We start from the raw sequence: 19,788 nt of genomic DNA on the forward strand, positions 1-19,788 counted from the left end.
AAAAATAACTAAATAAACCGACATACCAATAGCCCTGTTAAAACCACGATAAAATTGGAGCGGCTCAAGTGTAAAAACAGGAGTCAAAGTTATTAAAACCAGCCAAGCCGCATCGACACAGTCGTGCGGGAGCAGCAGTTGAAATTGTTAAAACAAAGAAGCCGCATCGACACCGTCGAGCGGCAGCAGCGACGACGCTGAGGAGGTCGAATCAGCTGACCACAATATGCTGTGATCAGCACTCAGCCCAATCCACTCCGTCCTCCTTGCGGCCAACAAGCGCCAGCGATGGTGCGTCACCCCGACCTGCTGGCACTTTAAAAAGATATAATACAGATAGGACGGGCCAAAAGCAGCTGAGGGACTAAAAGCTGATGTGCACCTACCGCGACACCAACTGCTGTCAGTCCCACCTCCCTCGATCAATGACCAATGGTCCAGGTAAGAGCCGGGTCTAAAACACAATCGCTCATAAGCGCTGCACATAAAAGGGATCCCATGCAGGTCCAACCTAACTGCCTTACTAACCTGCTGTTCCTCTCTCGGCACACACACACACACACACACACACACACACACACACACACACACACACACACACACACACACGCATTCGCTTTAACAGCCTTGGGTCTGGTGGGGAGTCAGATAGGAAGGAGCCAGAGTCCGGGTGTAAAAGACAAACATATATCATAAACTATTAGTCAGTCAAATGGAACATCAGATGTTTAGACTTGATGTACGTCAGGGCACAAGAGATTAGTTGTTTGTGTAAGAATGTTCAGTATTGCACCTAACCAGCACATGACGAGTGTGTTGGATAAGAAATAGCACTAAGGTAAAATTTTTCTATTACAAGGTCTTCCCTGTATGACACACACACACACACACACACAGTAACGTTAAGCCTAGCCGTAAATCATTAGGGAGTCCCGGTCTGAACTTCAACTATACATACCTGAATATCTGCAGCACCGACTAAGACCGCTACCACCAGCATTCTTCCTCCTCCCGTACGCCTTAAGCCAAGGAACCAAACACTGTTGTCGCGCTCTGCGCCTGCAACTTCTCTGCACTTCTTGGTCACTCGTCCGTCTGCACGCTACAGCTGACACACAGCCTACCAGATGGTACTTGGCGTCTCCCTTATAAGGTTGTAATTATGATGTCAGTGGCAGGATTCCACAAGGCATGTCCCGTTCCCGGATCACAAGTGGCATCTGCCACACTGATATAAAGGTGCTGATCTCAGACCACACCCTCATTAATCAAATACTGCACCTGATGTGCTTTAATCCAATAATCCAGGGTTATCTAACATCCATGAACACTGTCCAGCACAGATGATAGAGACTGTAGTTCATATTATGCTTTACTCAGGGTCACGTTCAATAATGTGAAACCAGTACACAAATCCAACTTGCTCGTTCTACAGAAAGAAACATTAGATCTCTGAAATATTGTTTTACTTTTAATTATACAACATAATAATACTGCATCAAGATAAACGTCTCCACAGCAGAACTCATGTCCAGGTTGTTGGCTAGAAGTCCACGCAGCGACCCTTTCTCTCCCAGTCTCCGTAGCGGGTCGGCTCCGGACCCCGAGGACCCCCTTTCTCCTTGGTTACAGGGTTCACGTCATCGGGAAACTCTGTCACACACAGAACATAACCGCCACATTATGACTTATTTTTGCTTCATGTTTATGTAATGAACAAATGGGCGTCAAGTATTTTCATAATGAAACACGTCTGTGTCACACATATCAACAAATCTGTTTATAAGGAAGCGAGTCGAGTGTTGTGGACAAAGACCCCGGTGTTGAAGATTAACGCGTTTCCGGATTAACTGGTGACCGACTTCTGAATTCCCACTGGTTGCTCTCGGTTATATCTGTTTTCGAAGCAGGGAAAAGCGGGTTAGCGGTCCTAGTCGATGCCTTGACAATGTTTTGTCGTTTGTTCTCAATCTTAAAGAAGACTTTTTACAGTTTTACAAAGCGTAATCTGACGCAGTTTGACCGTTGCTCGTGTTGTAGATGCAGAAGTAGCTAAAAGGAAATAAGGACTGAATAAGTCTCCTGTTAATTGCTACCATCTTTAGTCAATAAAATGTAAAATGTTAAACCTCTATGCTTCTGTCTCTGACGCCTTGTTTGCCTTTAACAAGCTTTGCTTATAAAAAGAATCTACAATATTTTGTGACATTAACAAAAATGTAACTTTTAACGTTATTCAATCTCGCTGTCACTGCAGCAAAATGAACCTAAAGTCACAAGTTTAACTACTAGGCCAGACAGACTACTGTAGAGGCTTTTTCATAAGATATATATCGATATATAAAGAAGATGTATACACCACAAGTTAATGAAGAGATGCTAAGAGATACATTAGTGTTTGGTCTGAAATCTGATCAAGTCAGAAGTGATGCTGATTAAACAAGGCATTGCCTTAACTTTCAAGCAAGAGCATGACACCAGAATACAGATGGAGGTCATAAGCAAGGGTGACAGACAATCGACAGATGTACATGCAGTGAGAAGCAAACAAAGGCAGAGGTCAGATCCATGTCCAGCAAAGTTAGCGCAGGGGAAATACTGTGGTAAAAATGGGCACTTTCTAAAAGTATGCACGAAGAGAATAATAAAAAATAAAATAAAAAAATAAAAAGCCCAGAGGACAAACTGCTACAGCGCTGAAGAGGATGAACATTCAAACAACTAATCTCTTGCGCCCTGTCGTACATGAAGTCTAAACCTCTAATGTTCCATTTGACTGACTAATAATTTCTGATATATGTTTGTCTTTTACACCCGGACTCTGGCTCCATTCTATCTGACTCCCCACCAGACCCAAGGCTGTTAAACCCAATGCATCTTGTCTTGGAAGCTCGGTGTTCCTTCCTTTGGATAACAAGACATGACGATGCAGAAGTGAGAAAGCAAACATTCTCACTCACAGCGAGATAAAGTGGCACAAACAATTCCATTGCTGCAGAGAGACATTCCACCAGAGCCAGAGAAAGGGGTTAAAAGGCAGAAGCAACTTGAGGATCGTGGGCTCTTTGCATCACACCTTCGTGGTGTGTGCACTGATCTCCCCAGCTGGTTTTTGGTTTGTTGATGTGCACGATCAACATCCATGCTTTTTATTTGCTTTCCCCATTATTTTTATTTTCTTTATTAGTTCAACAAATTGCACAAAAGGACAACTCTCTCATCTGCCTCTTTATGGAAAATTTCCACCACAAAACTCTACCACTTGCCTCTACCATCAAAGCAAGCAACATTGTTCTCAGAGGGTATGGTGGCAACATAATTAAAAATGTTGGTGTTACCCAAATTAAGGTGACATATAAACAAAACAAGAACTTGGTCTCATTAAAGTTAACATTGACCATATGACTGTGTCAAAATTAAAAATGCTAGCTCTCACAAAATAAAAAGATTCTGGAAGACTTCAAAGAATATTTCAACAAGATTGGGAAACTCCCAGGAGAAAATATCACATAGAGCTTGTGGAAAACCCTAAGCCATTCATCCATCCATCAAAAGCTGTGCCTATGCACATCTTACCACTTTATAAGGCTGAACTGGAGAAAATGATGGCAGTCGACATCATCACAGAGGTCACAGAACCAACAGAATGGGTCAACTCAATCACATGCATAATCACGAAAACTGGGAATGGACAAACCAAGATTAGATTATGTCTTGACCCCAAAGACCTAAATAAGAACATCAACAGAGCGCAATACCCCATGAGAACAACTGATGAAATCCTACCACACTTCATTACCAGAAGAAACACTTCTGTGTTATTGACAGTAAGACAGGCTACTAGCATGAGGAACTAGACTTTGAGTCAAGCCTGCTACGCACATTCAGCACTCCATTTGGCACATACAGGTTCAAGCGCCTGCCGTTAGACTGGCGGTATCACAAGACATCTTTCAGAGAAAGCTCGACTCAAATGTCCCAAATGTCTCAGGTATTGCAGATGACCTTATCATATCAGGATCCACAGAACAGGAGCACGACAATGCATTTATACAAGTGATGGAAACTGCAAAGAAACACAACATCGGGTTCAACTCTGAAAAACTACAGTTTAAACAGAGCAAAGTCAACTTACAGAAGATAGCCTGTAGCCTTCTGAAGACAAACTACAGGCTATCAAAGACATTCAGGCCCCAAACAACACAAACGCTCCTAGGGATGGTCACCTAACAGGTTCTCAGTCAAACTGGCATAGTTAGCTGCTCCACTTAGGGGACTCAGTAAGAAAAACGTCTGTAGGAGCTATTTGTTTTCTTTGTTAATTGTTGTATATCAATACGCAGTATGTCTGATTTATAATTTAGGTTAGCTTCTACTGTTGATTTGCTTATTAGATAATTTGCATTAGATAAATTGTTTTCCATTAATTTATTTAGTTTTTGCTCAGGCACGGCTGGGACCTCACCGGCTATATACTGTAGGGGGACGGGTTAAGGAGACAGGAGGAGCCTGGAATGGCAAACAGTTTTTACCAGAGATGGAGACGGAAAAACAGAGTTGGAAGGATAGAAACCGGCAAAGGGAACGTGAATGGACAGCGTCCACAAGACACACAAACCCACACAATAGGAAGCCACCACGGATTGTTTGTTTGTTGGAACAATAAATCACCCGCATACAGCATTACCTGGAATGGACATTGCACTGTTTTTGATTTTTTAGTTTCCACGTAATCACCCAGCCTGCGGCTCCTCAGTGCCCATTTAAAATTGATAGTGAGAAAATTGCCACTACAACATCCTTTTCAGATGGGAATCCCAGCATCATCAAGCTCTTGACAACATCAAAAGGGAACTGTGCATCAAGCAACTCATTAGCTATTATGACGCTAATCCAAACATAACTATTCTGCAGTGTGACACCAGCACTCTTGGCCTTGGAGCCTAGATTAGGCAAGTTGATCAACAAGGAAATGAGAGAATTGCTGACATGGCGTCAAGATGTTTGAGCCTCACAGAGTCCAGATACTCCAACATTGAGAGCGAATGCCTTGCAAGACTAGAGAAGTCTAACTATTTCTTGTTCGGAAGAAAGGGCAAAGTAGAGACTGACCATTCACCTCTAGAGCAGATCTTCAAGACAAACCTTGCTGAGACACCCACTAGACTTTAGAGATTCATATACAGGTGTGTCAAGTTTGACATCCAAGTTACATTCAAACCAGGGGAAACAATCCTAGTTGCAGATGCCCTCTCACGAGTCTGCCTGAAGACAACAGCAAATGTGAGTCAACAATTTGATGTTCAATTCATTAGTACTTACACATGCTTTACTGACATAACAACCATCAAGAAAGCAGCACAGAACTGCATCGAAAACTGAATATGCTAAAAGACACAACCTACTGTACAAAGGATGGCCTGCTAACAGGAAGCAGTGCCCACCTGATTTATGGGAACATGGGACATTCAGGTGTGATCTTGTCTTGGAGGATGGCCTCAGCCAGAAAGGAGACATAATTGTCATACCAGAAGCACTGAGAGAGAACATCCTTAATATTCTCCATACAGGCCACCAAGGGGAGACTAAGTACATACTGCTAGCTAGAGAAGCTGTGTTTTGGCCAGGCATCAGTAACGACATCAGAGAAATGATAGAGAGATGCCAGATAAGCATCAAGTTTCAGCCAGCACTACAGAAGCTACCAATATTGCAACCTGATCTTTCTCCACAGCCTTGGGAGACACTTTGGTCTGATATATCTGACTTCAAGGGACACAAATATTTGATCATTGTGGACTACTATTCTCACTTTCCAATTGTGAGGCTACTGCCCGACGTGTCAGCGGAAATGGTGTGTACATATTTTAAGAGTGTTCTGGGACATGGCCTGCCGTCAACCATCATAGCAGACTGTGGTACACAGTACATAAGTGAGGAGTTCAGGAAGAGATGTGAAGACTCAAACATCACTCTGAAATTCAGTTCTCCTTATCATCATCAGGCCAACAGTGTTGCTGACAAAGCTTTGGGGACAGTTAAAGCATAAAAAGCAAAAAAAGCCTCTATAGAGCACTATGGATGTACAGAATAACACCACTTGACAACAACTTGCCATCACCATATAAGCTACTCTATGGGAGGAAGCCAAGGTCCATACTGCCAAGTAGCAAAGGAGCTCTGCAGTCAGATCATCCAGACACTGGTCACCACCTGGAGGCTAACAGGTGAACAGAAAGGGGCCTTTTGGCCGAAGAACAAGTGTACGTGAGGAATACACCTAAGACTGTATGGGAGCCAGGTACTGTCCTTAAGAGACCTCACCCTAGCAGTAAACTGTGGGTGAAGCGAAGCAGAATCAGAGTCAGCGGTGCAGGTCTCAGATCGGTTTACGCACGCACAAATCTAATCTGACCATAATTTGACTCCATACTCCTACAGGTAGCTCTCCACAGAATGTACCAAGTGCTGAACAAAGATGACCGGCTAAAGAACCTCCACTGATGGATGGAAAGGGAGGCTAGCAGCCAAGAAGCCAAACTATCCACAGGTTATGTTTTGTTATAAAAAAAGGGGGGGGTCATAATATGTGCAATGTGTTTAGAAAACCAGTTATAAATGTTTGATAGAAGTTTCTGTTTGTGGTAAGTGATGACAGTTAAAGCACAACAGTCGGTGGTAGTTCTGAGCATGTCACCTGTAGAAACAAGTAAAGCTGCTGCTCATTCTATAAAACTACTCCTGCCTCATGTTTTCATACAACACCTCCGACACGACCACTGTTTCTAGTTGTTACGTAGAATTGAGCAGTTTTTATAAGACGTCCACATTGATAAGTTAGTGTGAGCAGCTATTCTTAGCGCCACGTAAGTTATAGCCAAGGTTGATCAGAACTCAACAGTTCTTGACTTTACATAAACCCATTGACATCTTCAACCTTTATCAACCAGCCAGAGGTGTCCCCCTCGGATCAGTGGACTCATTATGAGTCACTGTTAGTTGAACCAGATTGTCTGTCAACACATTCTCCAGGTTCGAAAGCTCTATTGACTGGAATCCAGACGTAAACAGCTACTGGTTCCTCCTCTTCCTGACCTGACTTCACCAAAACATGACACAAAAGACGGGTGTGATCTGACTACAACAGACAAGGTTCTAAGGAGAACAGCTGCTGGCGCTAGTTTATCAAATGTAGACGTCTTATAAAAACCGTTCAATTTAACGGAACACCAAGAAACAGTGGTCACAAGTTGATCTGATTTCAACTCGCGTTTCCCCGCTTCAAACATCTACCTTGTGTAACTAAGAGCAACCAGTGCGGCCACCAGTTAAACCGGTGTTCGAGTTTAACTCGTTTCCAGTTTAACTGGTGACCGACTTCCGAATGCCGCACTGGTTGCTCTTAGTTACGGCAGATGTTTGAAGCAGAGAAAAGCGGCTTAGCTGTCCTCGTCGATGCCTTGACAATGTTTTCTCAATGTTTTGTCCTCTGTGCACGTTCTAAACAGTATTTTTACATTTTTACAGTGCGTAATCTGACGCAGTGTGATCGCTGTTCGTGTTGTAGATACTGAATTTGCTCAAAGGAAATAACGGCTGAATAATTCTGCTGCTAATTGCTACGATCTCTTGGCAATAAAATATGAAATGTTGAACCTCTGCGTCCTGTCTTCGGAGTGTTGTTTGCTTAGCTTCGCCTATAAGAAAAATCTCAAATATTCCGTGGCATTAGCAAAAAAAATAACTTATAACGGGATTCGATCCCGCTGCCACTGCAGCAAAACCGCTCGAAGCCACGGTCTTAACCACTGGGCCACCGAAAGATCGCTATGAAACTGTTCTCCCAATATGTATCTAACATAAATATAGACGGTGGAAATCAGGATGTCTTGTGACCGCTGTTTCTTGGTGTTACGTTAAATCCAACGGGTTTCATAAGACGTCTACATTTGATAAATTGGTGTCAGCACCTGTTCTCGTTACAGCAGTCTTGTCTGATGTTACTGCGTGGTCAGAACACACGTTTAACTCGTCTTTTGTGTCGTGTTTTGGTGAACGAGTCACAGTCACTTTCAACGTTGAGAGGAAGAGGAGGAGCCAGCAGCTGTTTACGCCTGGGTTCAGATGCGACACAGGTTGACGGTCACAGGTTGACAGACACAGGTTGACAGAATGGTCACACGTTAAATTGTCTGTATTATGTACAAGACAACGCATCTGTAGTCTGTTCAAAGTGATGTATCCAAGGCAAGGGAAGGCTTTATATATTGTATAAATAAACATTTACTGCAGGAGGAATATCTTTTGTAAGACTTTCTGTATAACTAACACGGGGTGCTGTGAATGTTCTGATGCGTTGTCTTGTACATAATACAAACAATTTAATATGTCATATTGGGAGCAAAGTTTCATAGCAATCTCTCGGTGGCCCAGTGGTTAAGACCGTGGCTTCGAGCGCTTTTGCTGCAGTGGCAGCGGGATCGAATCCCGTTATAAGTTATTTTTTTGCTAATGCCACGGAATATTTGAGATTTTTCTTATAGGCGAAGCTAAGCAAACAACACTCCGAAGACAGGACGCAGAGGTTCAACATTTCATATTTTATTGCCAAGAGATCGTAGCAATTAGCAGCAGAATTATTCAGCCGTTATTTCCTTTGAGCAAATTCAGTATCTACAACACGAACAGCGATCACACTGCGTCAGATTACGCACTGTAAAAATGTAAGGACTGTTCCGAACGTGCACAGAGGACAAAACATTGAGAAAACATTGTCAAGGCATCGACGAGGACAGCTAAGCCGCTTTTCTCTGCTTCAAACATCTGCCGTAACTAACTGCGGTCAAGTGAGCCGTCGTTCGTTCATCCGTCGTTCAGCCAGCCGCGCTTCAGAAACGTCTTGCGCCCGTATTACGCGCTTTACAGCAGAGCACAAAACACGCTCGTCGCGACTTTCTCTTTTCATAGCGACACGTCTGGTCTGTTCAAAATATTGAAAAATACGAAACAAACTATTGCATATATAGAAAAACTGTCGCCTAATAAAGATCTGTATACTTTTACTGTAAAATTAAGCATTTATTAGTATTTAAAACTACCATGTCATACTGTGAAACTTTAAATTAATAACTTAACTTTGGTGCATAGTTCCAGGCTCAGACCACTTTCCCCTTGTTCTACTAGAGATGTACTATTACCCCACAAAGATCTGTATATTTTTACTGTATAGTTTTGGATTTATTAGTATTCAAAACTACCATGTCATACTGTAATACAGTCAACTTTGATCATTAATAACTTGACTTTGGTGCATAGTTCCAGGCTGAGACCACATTCCCCCTGATCTACTAGAGATGTACTATCACCCCACAAAGATCTGTGTACTTTTACTGTATAGTTTTGGATTTATTAGTATTCAAAACTACCAGTTCATACTGTAACTGTATAGGCCGTATAGTCAACTTTAATGATCAATAACTTGACTTTGGTGCATAGTTCCAGGCTCAGACCACTTTCCCCTTGTTCTACTAGAAGTGTACTATCACCACACAAAGATTCGTGTATTTTTACTGTATAGTTTAGGATTTATTAGTATTCAAAACTACCAGTTCATACTGTAACTGTATAGGCCGTATAGTCAACTTTAATGATCAATAACTTGACTTTGGTGCATAGTTCCAGGCCCAGACCACTTTCCCTTTGTTCTACTAGAGGTGTACTATTACCCCACAAAGATCTGTATATTTTTACTGTATAGTTTAGGATTTAATAGTATTCAAAACTACCAGTTCATACTGTAACTGTATAGGCCGTATAGTCAACTTTAATGATCAATAACTTGACTTTGGTGCATAGTTCCAGGCCCAGACCACTTCCCCCTTGTTCTACTAGATGTGTACTATCACCCCACAAAAATTCATGTATTTTTACTGTATAGTTTAGGATTTAGCAGTACTTGAAAGTACTATGTCATACTGTAATACAGTCAACTTTGATAATCAATATCAAGATCTGTGTACTTTTACTGTATAGTTTAGGATTTTAGTAGTACCATGTTATGCTGAAATATGGCCCTTACAGTCAAGCATAAAACCAATAAGTACTGCACTACAAACAGTGTAGTGTGTAACTTTCTTTTTTATTGTTTTAAGTCTGTATTGTGAAGAGAGAATAATTGCATTAAATCTAATCCTGAATATTTGGTTATATACATTTTGTATTTACATTTTAGTGTTCAAAACTAGATATTACAATGTGTAAGAACAGAGACGGCAATAACTTTGATAAAACAAACTTCAGACATGGGAAATGGTTTAATGAGAACAAATAACGATTTCGGTATCCATCCATTTTCAACTGCTTTTTCTTGGGGCGGGTCGCGGGGCAACAGTCTAAGCAAACTCCAAACTTCCCTCTCTCCGGACACTTCCTCCAGTTCAGCCCAGCCCAGGACCTGTTTGCCTTGGGAGACATTTAGCCCCCGACAACATAGCTCCTGGGGTCATTCAGGCACACAAACTCCTCCACCACGTTAATGTATGTTTCACACATAAATATTCAGTTTTTGACTGTTCAATGACTTTACATTAAACAATAAACATTTAGTTTCAATATTAAAAGTCACACTTTGGAGTCCTAACAGATGGTAATAAAAGGATTTAATGTGTGTGTGCTTAGCCTCACTCACAGTTTTTATATGAAAAGTGACATAATCTGGGCCTGGCATTATGCACTAAAGTCAAGTTATTCATCATCATAGTTGAATATAAGTCCCATAGAGTATTACATTATGACCTGGAAGTTTTGAATACTAATAAATCCTAAACTATACAGTAAAAATACACAAATCTTTGTGTGGTGATAGTACACTTCTAGTAGAACAAAGGGAAAGTGGTCTGGGCCTGGAACTATGCACCAAAGTCAAGTTATTGATCATTAAAGTTGACTATACGGCCCATACAGTTACAGTATGACTTGGTAGTTTTGAATACTAATAAATCCAAAACTATACAATAAAAATACAAGAATCTTTGTGTGGTGATAGTACACTTTTAGTAGAACAAAGGGAAAGTGGTCTGAGCCTGGAACTATGCACCAAAGTCAAGTTATTGATTATCAAAGTTGACTGTATTACAGTATGACATAGTACATTCAAGTACTGCTAAATCCTAAACTATACAGTAAAAATACATGAATTTTTGTGGGGTGATAGTACACATCTAGTAGAACAAGGGGAAAGTGGTCTGAGCCTGGAACTATGCACCAAAGTCAAGTTATTAATGATCAAAGTTGACTGTATTACAGTATGACATGGTAGTTTTGAATACTAATAAATCCAAAACTCTACAGTAAAAATACAAGAATCCTTGTGTGGTGATAGTACACTTCTAGTAGAACAAAGGGAAAGTGGTCTGGGCCTGGAACTATGCACCAAAGTCAAGTTATTGATTATCAAAGTTGACTGTATTACAGTATGACATAGTACTTTCAAGTACTGCTAAATCCTAAACTATACAGTAAAAATACATGAATTCTTGTGGGGTGATAGTACACATCTAGTAGAACAAGGGGAAAGTGGTCTGAGCCTGGAACTATGCACCAAAGTCAAGTTATTAATGATCAAAGTTGACTGTATTACAGTATGACATTGTAGTTTTGAATACTAATAAATCCAAAACTATACAGTAAAAATATACAGATCTTTGTGGGGTAATAGTACACCTCCAGTAGAACAAGGGGAAAGTGGTCTGAGCCTGGAACTATGCACCAAAGTCTAATTATTAACGATTAAAGTTGACTATACGGCCTATACAGTTACAGTATGACTTGGTAGTTTTGAATACTAATAAATCCTAAACTATACAGTAAAAATACACGAATCTTTGTGTGGTTATAGTACACTTCTAGTAGAACAAGGGGAAAGTGGTCTGAGCCTGGAACTATGCACCAAAGTCAAGTTATTGATCATTAAAGTTGACTGTATTACAGTATGACATGGTAGTTTTGAATACTAATAAATCCAAAACTATACAGTAAAAATATACAGATCTTTGTGGGGTAATAGTACATCTCTAGTAGAACAAGGGGAAAGTGGTCTGAGCCTGGAACTATGCACCAAAGTTAAGTTATTAATTATAAAAGTTTCACAGTATGACATGGTAGTTTTAAATACTAATAAATGCTTAATTTTACAGTAAAAGTATACAGATCTTTATTAGGCGACAGTTTTTCTATATATGCAATATTTTGTTTCGTATTTTTCAATACTTTGAACAGACCAGACGTGTCGCTATGAAAAGAGAAAGTCGCGACGAGCGTGTTTTGTGCTCTGCTGTAAAGCGCGTAATACGGGCGCAAGACGTTTCTGAAGCGCGGCTGGCTGAACGACGGATGAACGAACGACGGCTCACTTGACCGCAGTCGTAACTAAGAGCAACCAGTGCGGCATTCGGAAGTCGGTCACCAATTAAACTGGAAACGAGTTAAACTCGAACACTGGAAACGCGTTAAACCTCAACACCGATCAACACAGGGACCAGTTCCAGGACCAGCTGCACTAAGCAATAACGATGATCGAACCGTCGCTGTTCTGAACGCTCCTCTCGGGCTCTGAACAGCAGCCTGGCTTCTTACTTTGGAGGACATCTCTGCTCATCTCCTCCGGGAGGTCCAAGCGACCCTGCGGGGTCTTGGCTTTCTTCAGCGGCTGCTTGTCCTTGGCTCCGCTGGCTGACCGACACACAACGAGGCCGACGAGGCACAGCGATGCTGGCGGCTGTGAACTACGGCACCGACCCGTGAGCACCCGCTGCGAATTGAGGCCTGTGCTCATTGACGCACAGAAACACCGCAACACAGACATAACTGCCGCAAACGCGATACTTTTTGTCGCGCGTTATTGACGCAGTTTTGGTCATAACCCAGCGACAAGCACCAAGTCAGTGCTACGAACATGTGGCGCCGGCAGAGGGCGACACTGTGCTGATTATATTTGACTAACACACACAGAGGCACACGCACGCACACACGCACACATGCACGTACGTACGCACACACACACGCACGCACACGCACGTACGCACGCACACACACACACACACACACACACACTGGAAGTGTAAAACAAATGACAAAATAATATAAGGGGTTTATATAAAATTTTAAATGCATTGTCAGTGTGATTTGTATATTGCCATAACTTAAATCAACTGCTTACAGCCTACTTGTTGCAGCATGCTTCAATAATCTTAATAATATAATAAAGACAAACTGAGCATGTTCATTATCTGAAAATCAAAGCCAGTGACAGTGAAGTGATGTTCATCTTATAGACAAGAGAGTTCAGATGATTCTGTCACACTAAATATGGTATATTTATTTTACACTATAGTTGTGTGTTTACAATCTTGTACATCCACCGCAGGCTGCAATGTGTGGTGAAGCATTAGGATGTAACAGACCAGACGGATCCAAAGTACGTGAACAGAGCTGCAGTGAGTTTCACACAGAGAAAGGCAGTCTCTGCAGGGCCTTTCAACTTTATCTTTATCAGTTCTAGTGGGCGCCTTTGACGGTAAAATCAAGTGTGTTTGTGTATTTGTGCATGTGAGAGTGAATGACAGAGAGGAATTTCTGGAGGCTTTCAGTGTGGCTCAACTCCAATTCAGCCGCTGATAGTTCTGAGTGGATGGTGAAATTCCCCTTTACATTCCTCTTTTTAGACAATGGTCCTGGAGAACACACGCACACACACACACACACACACACACACACACACACACACACACACACACACACACACACACACACACACACACACACCACCTCACATAATTGAGATTCTTAAGAAAATACAGTGCCGTGAAAGTAACGTATTGTCACACAGAGTCAAAACATATACCTAAAGGTTCTCCCTGTTTTTAAAAAATATTTTTGGCCTTTAGGCCAATTTTTTTACTGTACATAAATTATAAAATGCTCAAATGTCCTCAATTCTGTAAATCATAACATAAAGGTCGTTTCATTTTGATATTTGAAATTATACAAAAGGTGCCAAAACAAGTGCTCTGTTATTTTACAATTGCATAAAAGGTCCATTAGCATGATAAATACTGACAGGCTGTTATGAAAATAGGCTGTTTATGAAACATCCGGTCTCTGTGGGTAAACGGTCGTCCTTCACCTGCTCCGCTGGGCTCCTGTTACACATTGTTCACGAAAGCATGGGCCCTTTGTGTTGTGAGCAGGGCAGAGGCCTCTGATAGATCCACACAGACCACGTGGAGTGTGCATGTATTCAGCTGCAGCGTCGGTGCACGTGTCTGACAGTCAGAGCAAGGATCAGAATCAGCTGGAGGCTGGACGTCGGCTCTACTCGCAGGCGGACACGCTGCTGATCTTGGCCGTGTTCTCAGTCCAGGGCTGCAGGTTCTGCAGGGCGAAAAGGGAGCTGTTCTGGAGGCACAGCGGGTCCGGCGTCAGCGGCTGGTTGATGGTCTTCTGGAAGGCCTCCTGCTGCAGCTGCATTAGGATGCGGTTGGCCTGCTGCCGCTCTGCCTCGCGCTCCTCCGCCGTCTGACGCCTGCGACAGACGGCGGGCGACACAATAAACACAATTACTTTTTTAGGATCTGGATTTGGAACAGCTTATTTTTCAAGAACATGGTATTTTTCTGTAAAGTATTCACTCGCCATTCGCTAACATTATTACTAACATTTAAATTGAAAGCATTACAATTATGAACACAGTGTAGCCGACGTCACCTGGTGAGTGACGTGAGCGGCTCTCTGATCGGGAGGAACAGGAAAGGACGCTGGTTCCAGTCGGAGATTTATAGATTGGAGTGCTAGCAGTGCTCTGGTTTTAGTAGACTGAAGTCTTGTTTTATGTCGTAGTGTCGCTGCAGCTTGGAGCGGCCACGCAGTCAGTGGGGGGCGTCCAGGGGCAGACGCGCAACCACCGTGATTACGGTAATTGACAGGGCAGGTAGTTAGAACTAGAGGGGGGTTTAACGTAAAATATTAAAATTGGTAAATTTATTAAGGTTTGAATTAAACGTTGATTTTGTGTTGTTATTGTGTGTTGCAGGGCTTGCTGGTTTCCTGGTTTAAGGCCTTGCGCGGCCTGTTGTCATATGTTCTGTAAGGGTGGACAACCACGGTTTTTCTTTCTATTATTATTTGTGTCGTTTAGTTTGTTGGCCATTTCCCAGCCGTCCCCTGTGGATACCGTAGCCCGGCCCGTTGTTTGGGGTGTTGGTTTAATCACGCGTGAATTGCATTGCGGTGCCTTAACCCGCAGCGTGACGGTGTGCGGTGTTCCACTAAGGGCTTTGCGAACCCTTCAGCACCGGGAGCAACGGCGCCGGGCACTAGACGATGTCTGGGCGTGTGTGATCAGGGGGACGGCGCTGTCTGAAAAACTGTAATAAAATCTGCACTATTCAATCCACACCTGACTACACGCCATTATTTGTAGTTAGTGAAGTGGGGTCGATTTAGCTGCGGGCAACAATAGCATATTTTAATCTTTGACCCGATTATGCCTCGTACAGAAAAACTACAGAACGTGACACTTAAACATTCAAAGAAGCTGTTGAGCCAACATTTCGTTTAGTTCAGTTTATTACGTTGTCCTTTTATTTCGTCCACTGCCTTAATCATTACCAGTTCATGTATTGTCAGATGCCCAGAGTGGTGGAAGGTTGTGATACACACAACCTTCTTATCGAGTGTAACTGTCCGGACTTGTAAAGGTTGGTGCCTGAAAGGCCCGTGGAACCAGAGGGACCTGGCTCAGAATAAGCACATTTACCTCCATTTGGTGCGTCTGTTCTGGAACCAGGTTTTGACCTGAGCGTCTGTCATCTTCAGAGCTTTGGCGAGGGCGGCCCGCTCTGCAGACGCCAGGTACTTCTGTCGGTGGAAGCGTTTCTCCAACTCACAGATCTGCAGCCGCGTGAACGACGTCCGAGGCTTCTTCTTTTTAGGAGGAGTCCGGTTCTGGTAGGGATGACCTATGCGACGTGTAACAGTGAGGGGTGAGAGGGACACTGGGCAGGACGAGCGGAGCGGACAAGATGGAGCACAGGAGAAGAGAGTAAGGCGAGAGGAAAGGACGGCACCAGGGCCGAAGGAGCAGCGATGGAAATCTGGAGAACAGTCACTGCATTTACACTCAACTCCTGGAATATCCAGGAGTTCAATTCTCACGAAACTGATTCAATGCAAGTGTTAGTGTTTTAATTAATCCTTGGTAACTATTATGTCACATTTTAAACAGAAAGATCATATAATAATAATAATAATAATAATAATAATAATAATAATAATAATAATAATAATAATAATAATAATAATAATAATAATACGCCCTCAGCCTTAGCGACCCCACCCGGGATTCAGCGATAGAAAATGAATGAATGGATAATAATAATAATAATAATGAATATTTTCTAACCCGACATGAGCTTATGAAGCTATGTATATTATAGCTATGTAATTGGACTCGCTATTGAAGTTCAGTTTTCAGACATCAACAGGAAGTTACAATCATACTTTAAATGACTAGGCTATATACTTATTTGTATATATCCTAGTCAAAAACTCTCTAAAAGTAAAGAGTGTTTTCCTCTCCACTGTTGCTGTCAAATTAATTAAGGGATTGTTGTATGTGGGATTTGTTGGGTTTAGTTGTGTAGGGTCTTAAACCTTACTTTGTAAAGTGCCTTGAGATAACATTGTTGTTGTGATTTGGCGCTATGTAAATACAATTGAAGTAGTTATTATTAATATAATATATTATAATATATTATATTATATTATATTATATTATATTATATTATATTATATTATATTATATTATATTATAATATAATATAATATAATATAATATAATATAATATAATTTAAACCTTATAATATAATATAATATAATATAATATAATATAATATAATATAATATAATATAATATAATATAATATAATATAATATAATATAATATAATATAATATACCTGTGAAGCGGTCTTTGGTGTACCGTCGATTGCTCTCCATCCAGGGGAAGGTGAGCGCAGTCAGATTGTTAATGGTTCCGCTCACGGGCGGCACAGAGGAGTTCCCGCAGCTCAGAGGCCGGTGAGCAGGCACGCGGATGACCCCGGCGGTCACGTTAGTTCCGTTCACATTTACACCCATGTTCATGTGATAAGCGCCACCGAGGGAAGCCATTCCGCAAGAGCTGCTGGTGCCGTTATATCCGGTGTTTCCACACGTAAAGCCACCGTTCCCACCGACGCTCGCGCCGCTGCTGCTGTAGGCCACATGTCCGTAGTCCGGCTCGTGCATCCTCGCGCCCAGCATGCAGCTCTGCTCCACGTTGCTGAGGATCTGATCGATGCCGAAGTTGATGGGCTCCACGTGCGGGTGCTGCTGCAGATGGGCCCCCAGTATCCCTATGTGATCCATGGCCTCCGCGAGCCCCACGCTCCGGCGCGAGGAACACAGGTTGCTCCGCGCGCGAGCAGCTCCCTGGACTGGCCGTCTGAGCTTTCTTCTGCTTGAGCTCTGCCCGTTTGCCTGTTATCTACTGAGCGCGTGCGCAAGTGCGTGCGTCTGTGTATACGCGTGCATAAAAACAAGGCTGGATCTCCTTGTTCCTCAAAGAGCTCCTCCTTCATCTATCAAAGAGCCAAATAGACAGCGCAGGATTATAGGCAGCACTGATCCATGGTTGTGAACTGTGATGTTTAAGAAACACACACACACACACACACACACACACACACACACACACACACACACACACACACACACACACACGGTGCTATAAAAGTGGGGCCCCACCCTTGACATAACGCCGCACTCTAACCATCACAAATAAAGGCAGACGTCTAACCTTTGCTCTAATCCGAAACAAGCCTCAACTCTAACCTTAGCCCTAAAATCACAGTTTGACCCTCTAAAAGGTCTTTAAAGTTGTGGGGCCAAATGTGTTAAAATCACTTGTAGCCTAAAATTATACATCACTATTGGCTGGTGGTTAATGTACGGTGCGGGTTATGCGAAGCTGGTAATATTATTAATTCATGTTCAGAGTGATGACACTGCTGCAAACACCGCTGCATTTTCATTAGTTTCTGTAACAGAGCTGCGCGCGCTGCACGGACGTTAAATTAATATCCCGTAAAGTCCAGAGTTAAGGTGACATTTTAATAAAAGAAATAAACGATGAGTCTTTTTTGGAATTAAACTGTATTCATTAGAAAATTTTAATGAATTTGGAAATGATCAATGACCGCGCATTGCGTTTAAATGAGAGGGTCATTGTAGAACAAATAGATGGAAATATGTTTCATCAAATAAATGCTTAACAGAGAACCTGCTGCCGCTGCTTCGAGACACCAACTTAGCAACAGCGCAATTAAATGAAAAATTAAACCATTGATTTATCTGCCTCTAAGCCGCTGGGACTTAATTACTTAACGTTTATTAATATTTGATATGTTCGGCGGCTCTCATTGGTCGACTGGCTGACACAATGCGCCGGTACCCGCACATTGCCGGGCGCAGATGCGTTCAAACATGCTCCGATAATAAACATTACGAGCTGGAAGCAGCGGCTCAACGGATGTTGTTGTTCTAAAATCAGTCCTTAAAAGTACTGTTATGTTGATAAAAACATTTGCCTATCTATTATTATTATTATTATTATTATTATTATTATTATTATTATTATTATTATTATTATTATTATTATTATTATTATTATTATTATTATTATTATAACCAGGTCTGAGAATTTCGATCGTGGATCGTGGATAATTTTTACTTCTCTTTACTTTTTCAAGGTTAATCAAAAAGTCAGTCATGAAAAACTGGGGCCTCTTTGGAACGTTGCATTGATTTGAGTGAACATGCTTTAAGATTACTTTAGGTTTTCCACAACCTATTTCATTTTTTTTATCCATATATTGTACAGTGGGTCTGTTGCCAGTTTGTCCAGACACCATGGCATAAAACAAAGAAATATGATGCAGTTCACATAGAGACACACTGTCTTCAGAAGTTTCCAGAATCTCTCACTGGCCGGGGCTGTGCCGTGTGCTGCATCTATTTAGTAACCTGATCTACACTTAGAATCACATGTGGTGTTGCTTTTGCTCTGATGAAACAATAGAAATGTAGAACAACAGTCTCCTTCAAATCCTCATTAAAAGTGTAATAAAAAGCACAACCTCTGTCTCAGGCAGGAGGTCAGGGTGTCTACCTGCAGAGTCCTTGACCCCTTGACCTCAGCCTCTCTGGCGCCAGCTCCATCAGCATTTCTTCTAAATGCAAGCTGAGCTTTTCCCAACTGGCGAGCAGAGCCTGGGGACTTTGTGGAGTTGCTCACTGTGTTTGTCTCTGAAAAGATGGAATATGAGGAGGCTGTGTTCAGCGCAGTAAGACCAGATGCACTATCATCACAGCTGAAACAGAACCAACAGCATTCAAAGGTAACATCTCACCTTGACAATACAGCTGAAAAACATTGTACAAACAGAGTGTTGTCTTCATTACAGTACGATCCTGACTGATGTGTTGGGTCCTGAATGGAGGGAAAGGGTGTCTGGGAGACTGACAGGGGTAAATGGAGAGTGTCCATGTCAGCACTGAAACAACACTATGAGCTACAGAGATTGTGAGATAAGTGACTGATCATCCTGTTTGTGTAGAAATGCCGGGAAATGACTGACAGAGGGGAACCTGCACCGAATGGACTGCTCTAGTTCCACAGTATAGTCTCTA

The 19,788-nt window shown here is 42.1% G+C and overlaps 2 protein-coding genes across 2 annotated transcripts; both read right to left on the minus strand.

Moving 5' to 3' along the window:
• Positions 1-1,354: 1,354 nt before the first annotated feature.
• Positions 1,355-12,967, minus strand: sdhaf4 (succinate dehydrogenase complex assembly factor 4). Its single transcript, XM_029175919.3, has 2 exons — positions 12,634-12,967; positions 1,355-1,653 (listed from the first exon to the last, which is right to left on the minus strand). Exons 1-2 carry the CDS (start codon positions 12,860-12,862, stop codon positions 1,544-1,546), a joined length of 339 nt encoding a protein of 112 aa, XP_029031752.1. The 5' UTR covers positions 12,863-12,967; the 3' UTR covers positions 1,355-1,543.
• Positions 12,968-13,733: 766 nt separating this feature from the next.
• Positions 13,734-17,960, minus strand: tlx1 (T cell leukemia homeobox 1). Its single transcript, XM_029127843.3, has 3 exons — positions 17,016-17,960; positions 15,815-16,016; positions 13,734-14,581 (listed from the first exon to the last, which is right to left on the minus strand). Exons 1-3 carry the CDS (start codon positions 17,464-17,466, stop codon positions 14,371-14,373), a joined length of 864 nt encoding a protein of 287 aa, XP_028983676.1. The 5' UTR covers positions 17,467-17,960; the 3' UTR covers positions 13,734-14,370.
• Between the last annotated feature and the right edge of the window lie 1,828 nt (positions 17,961-19,788).

This window comes from Betta splendens, chromosome 15 (genome assembly GCF_900634795.4).
Source record: "Betta splendens chromosome 15, fBetSpl5.4, whole genome shotgun sequence".
NCBI lineage: Eukaryota > Metazoa > Chordata > Actinopteri > Anabantiformes > Osphronemidae > Betta > Betta splendens.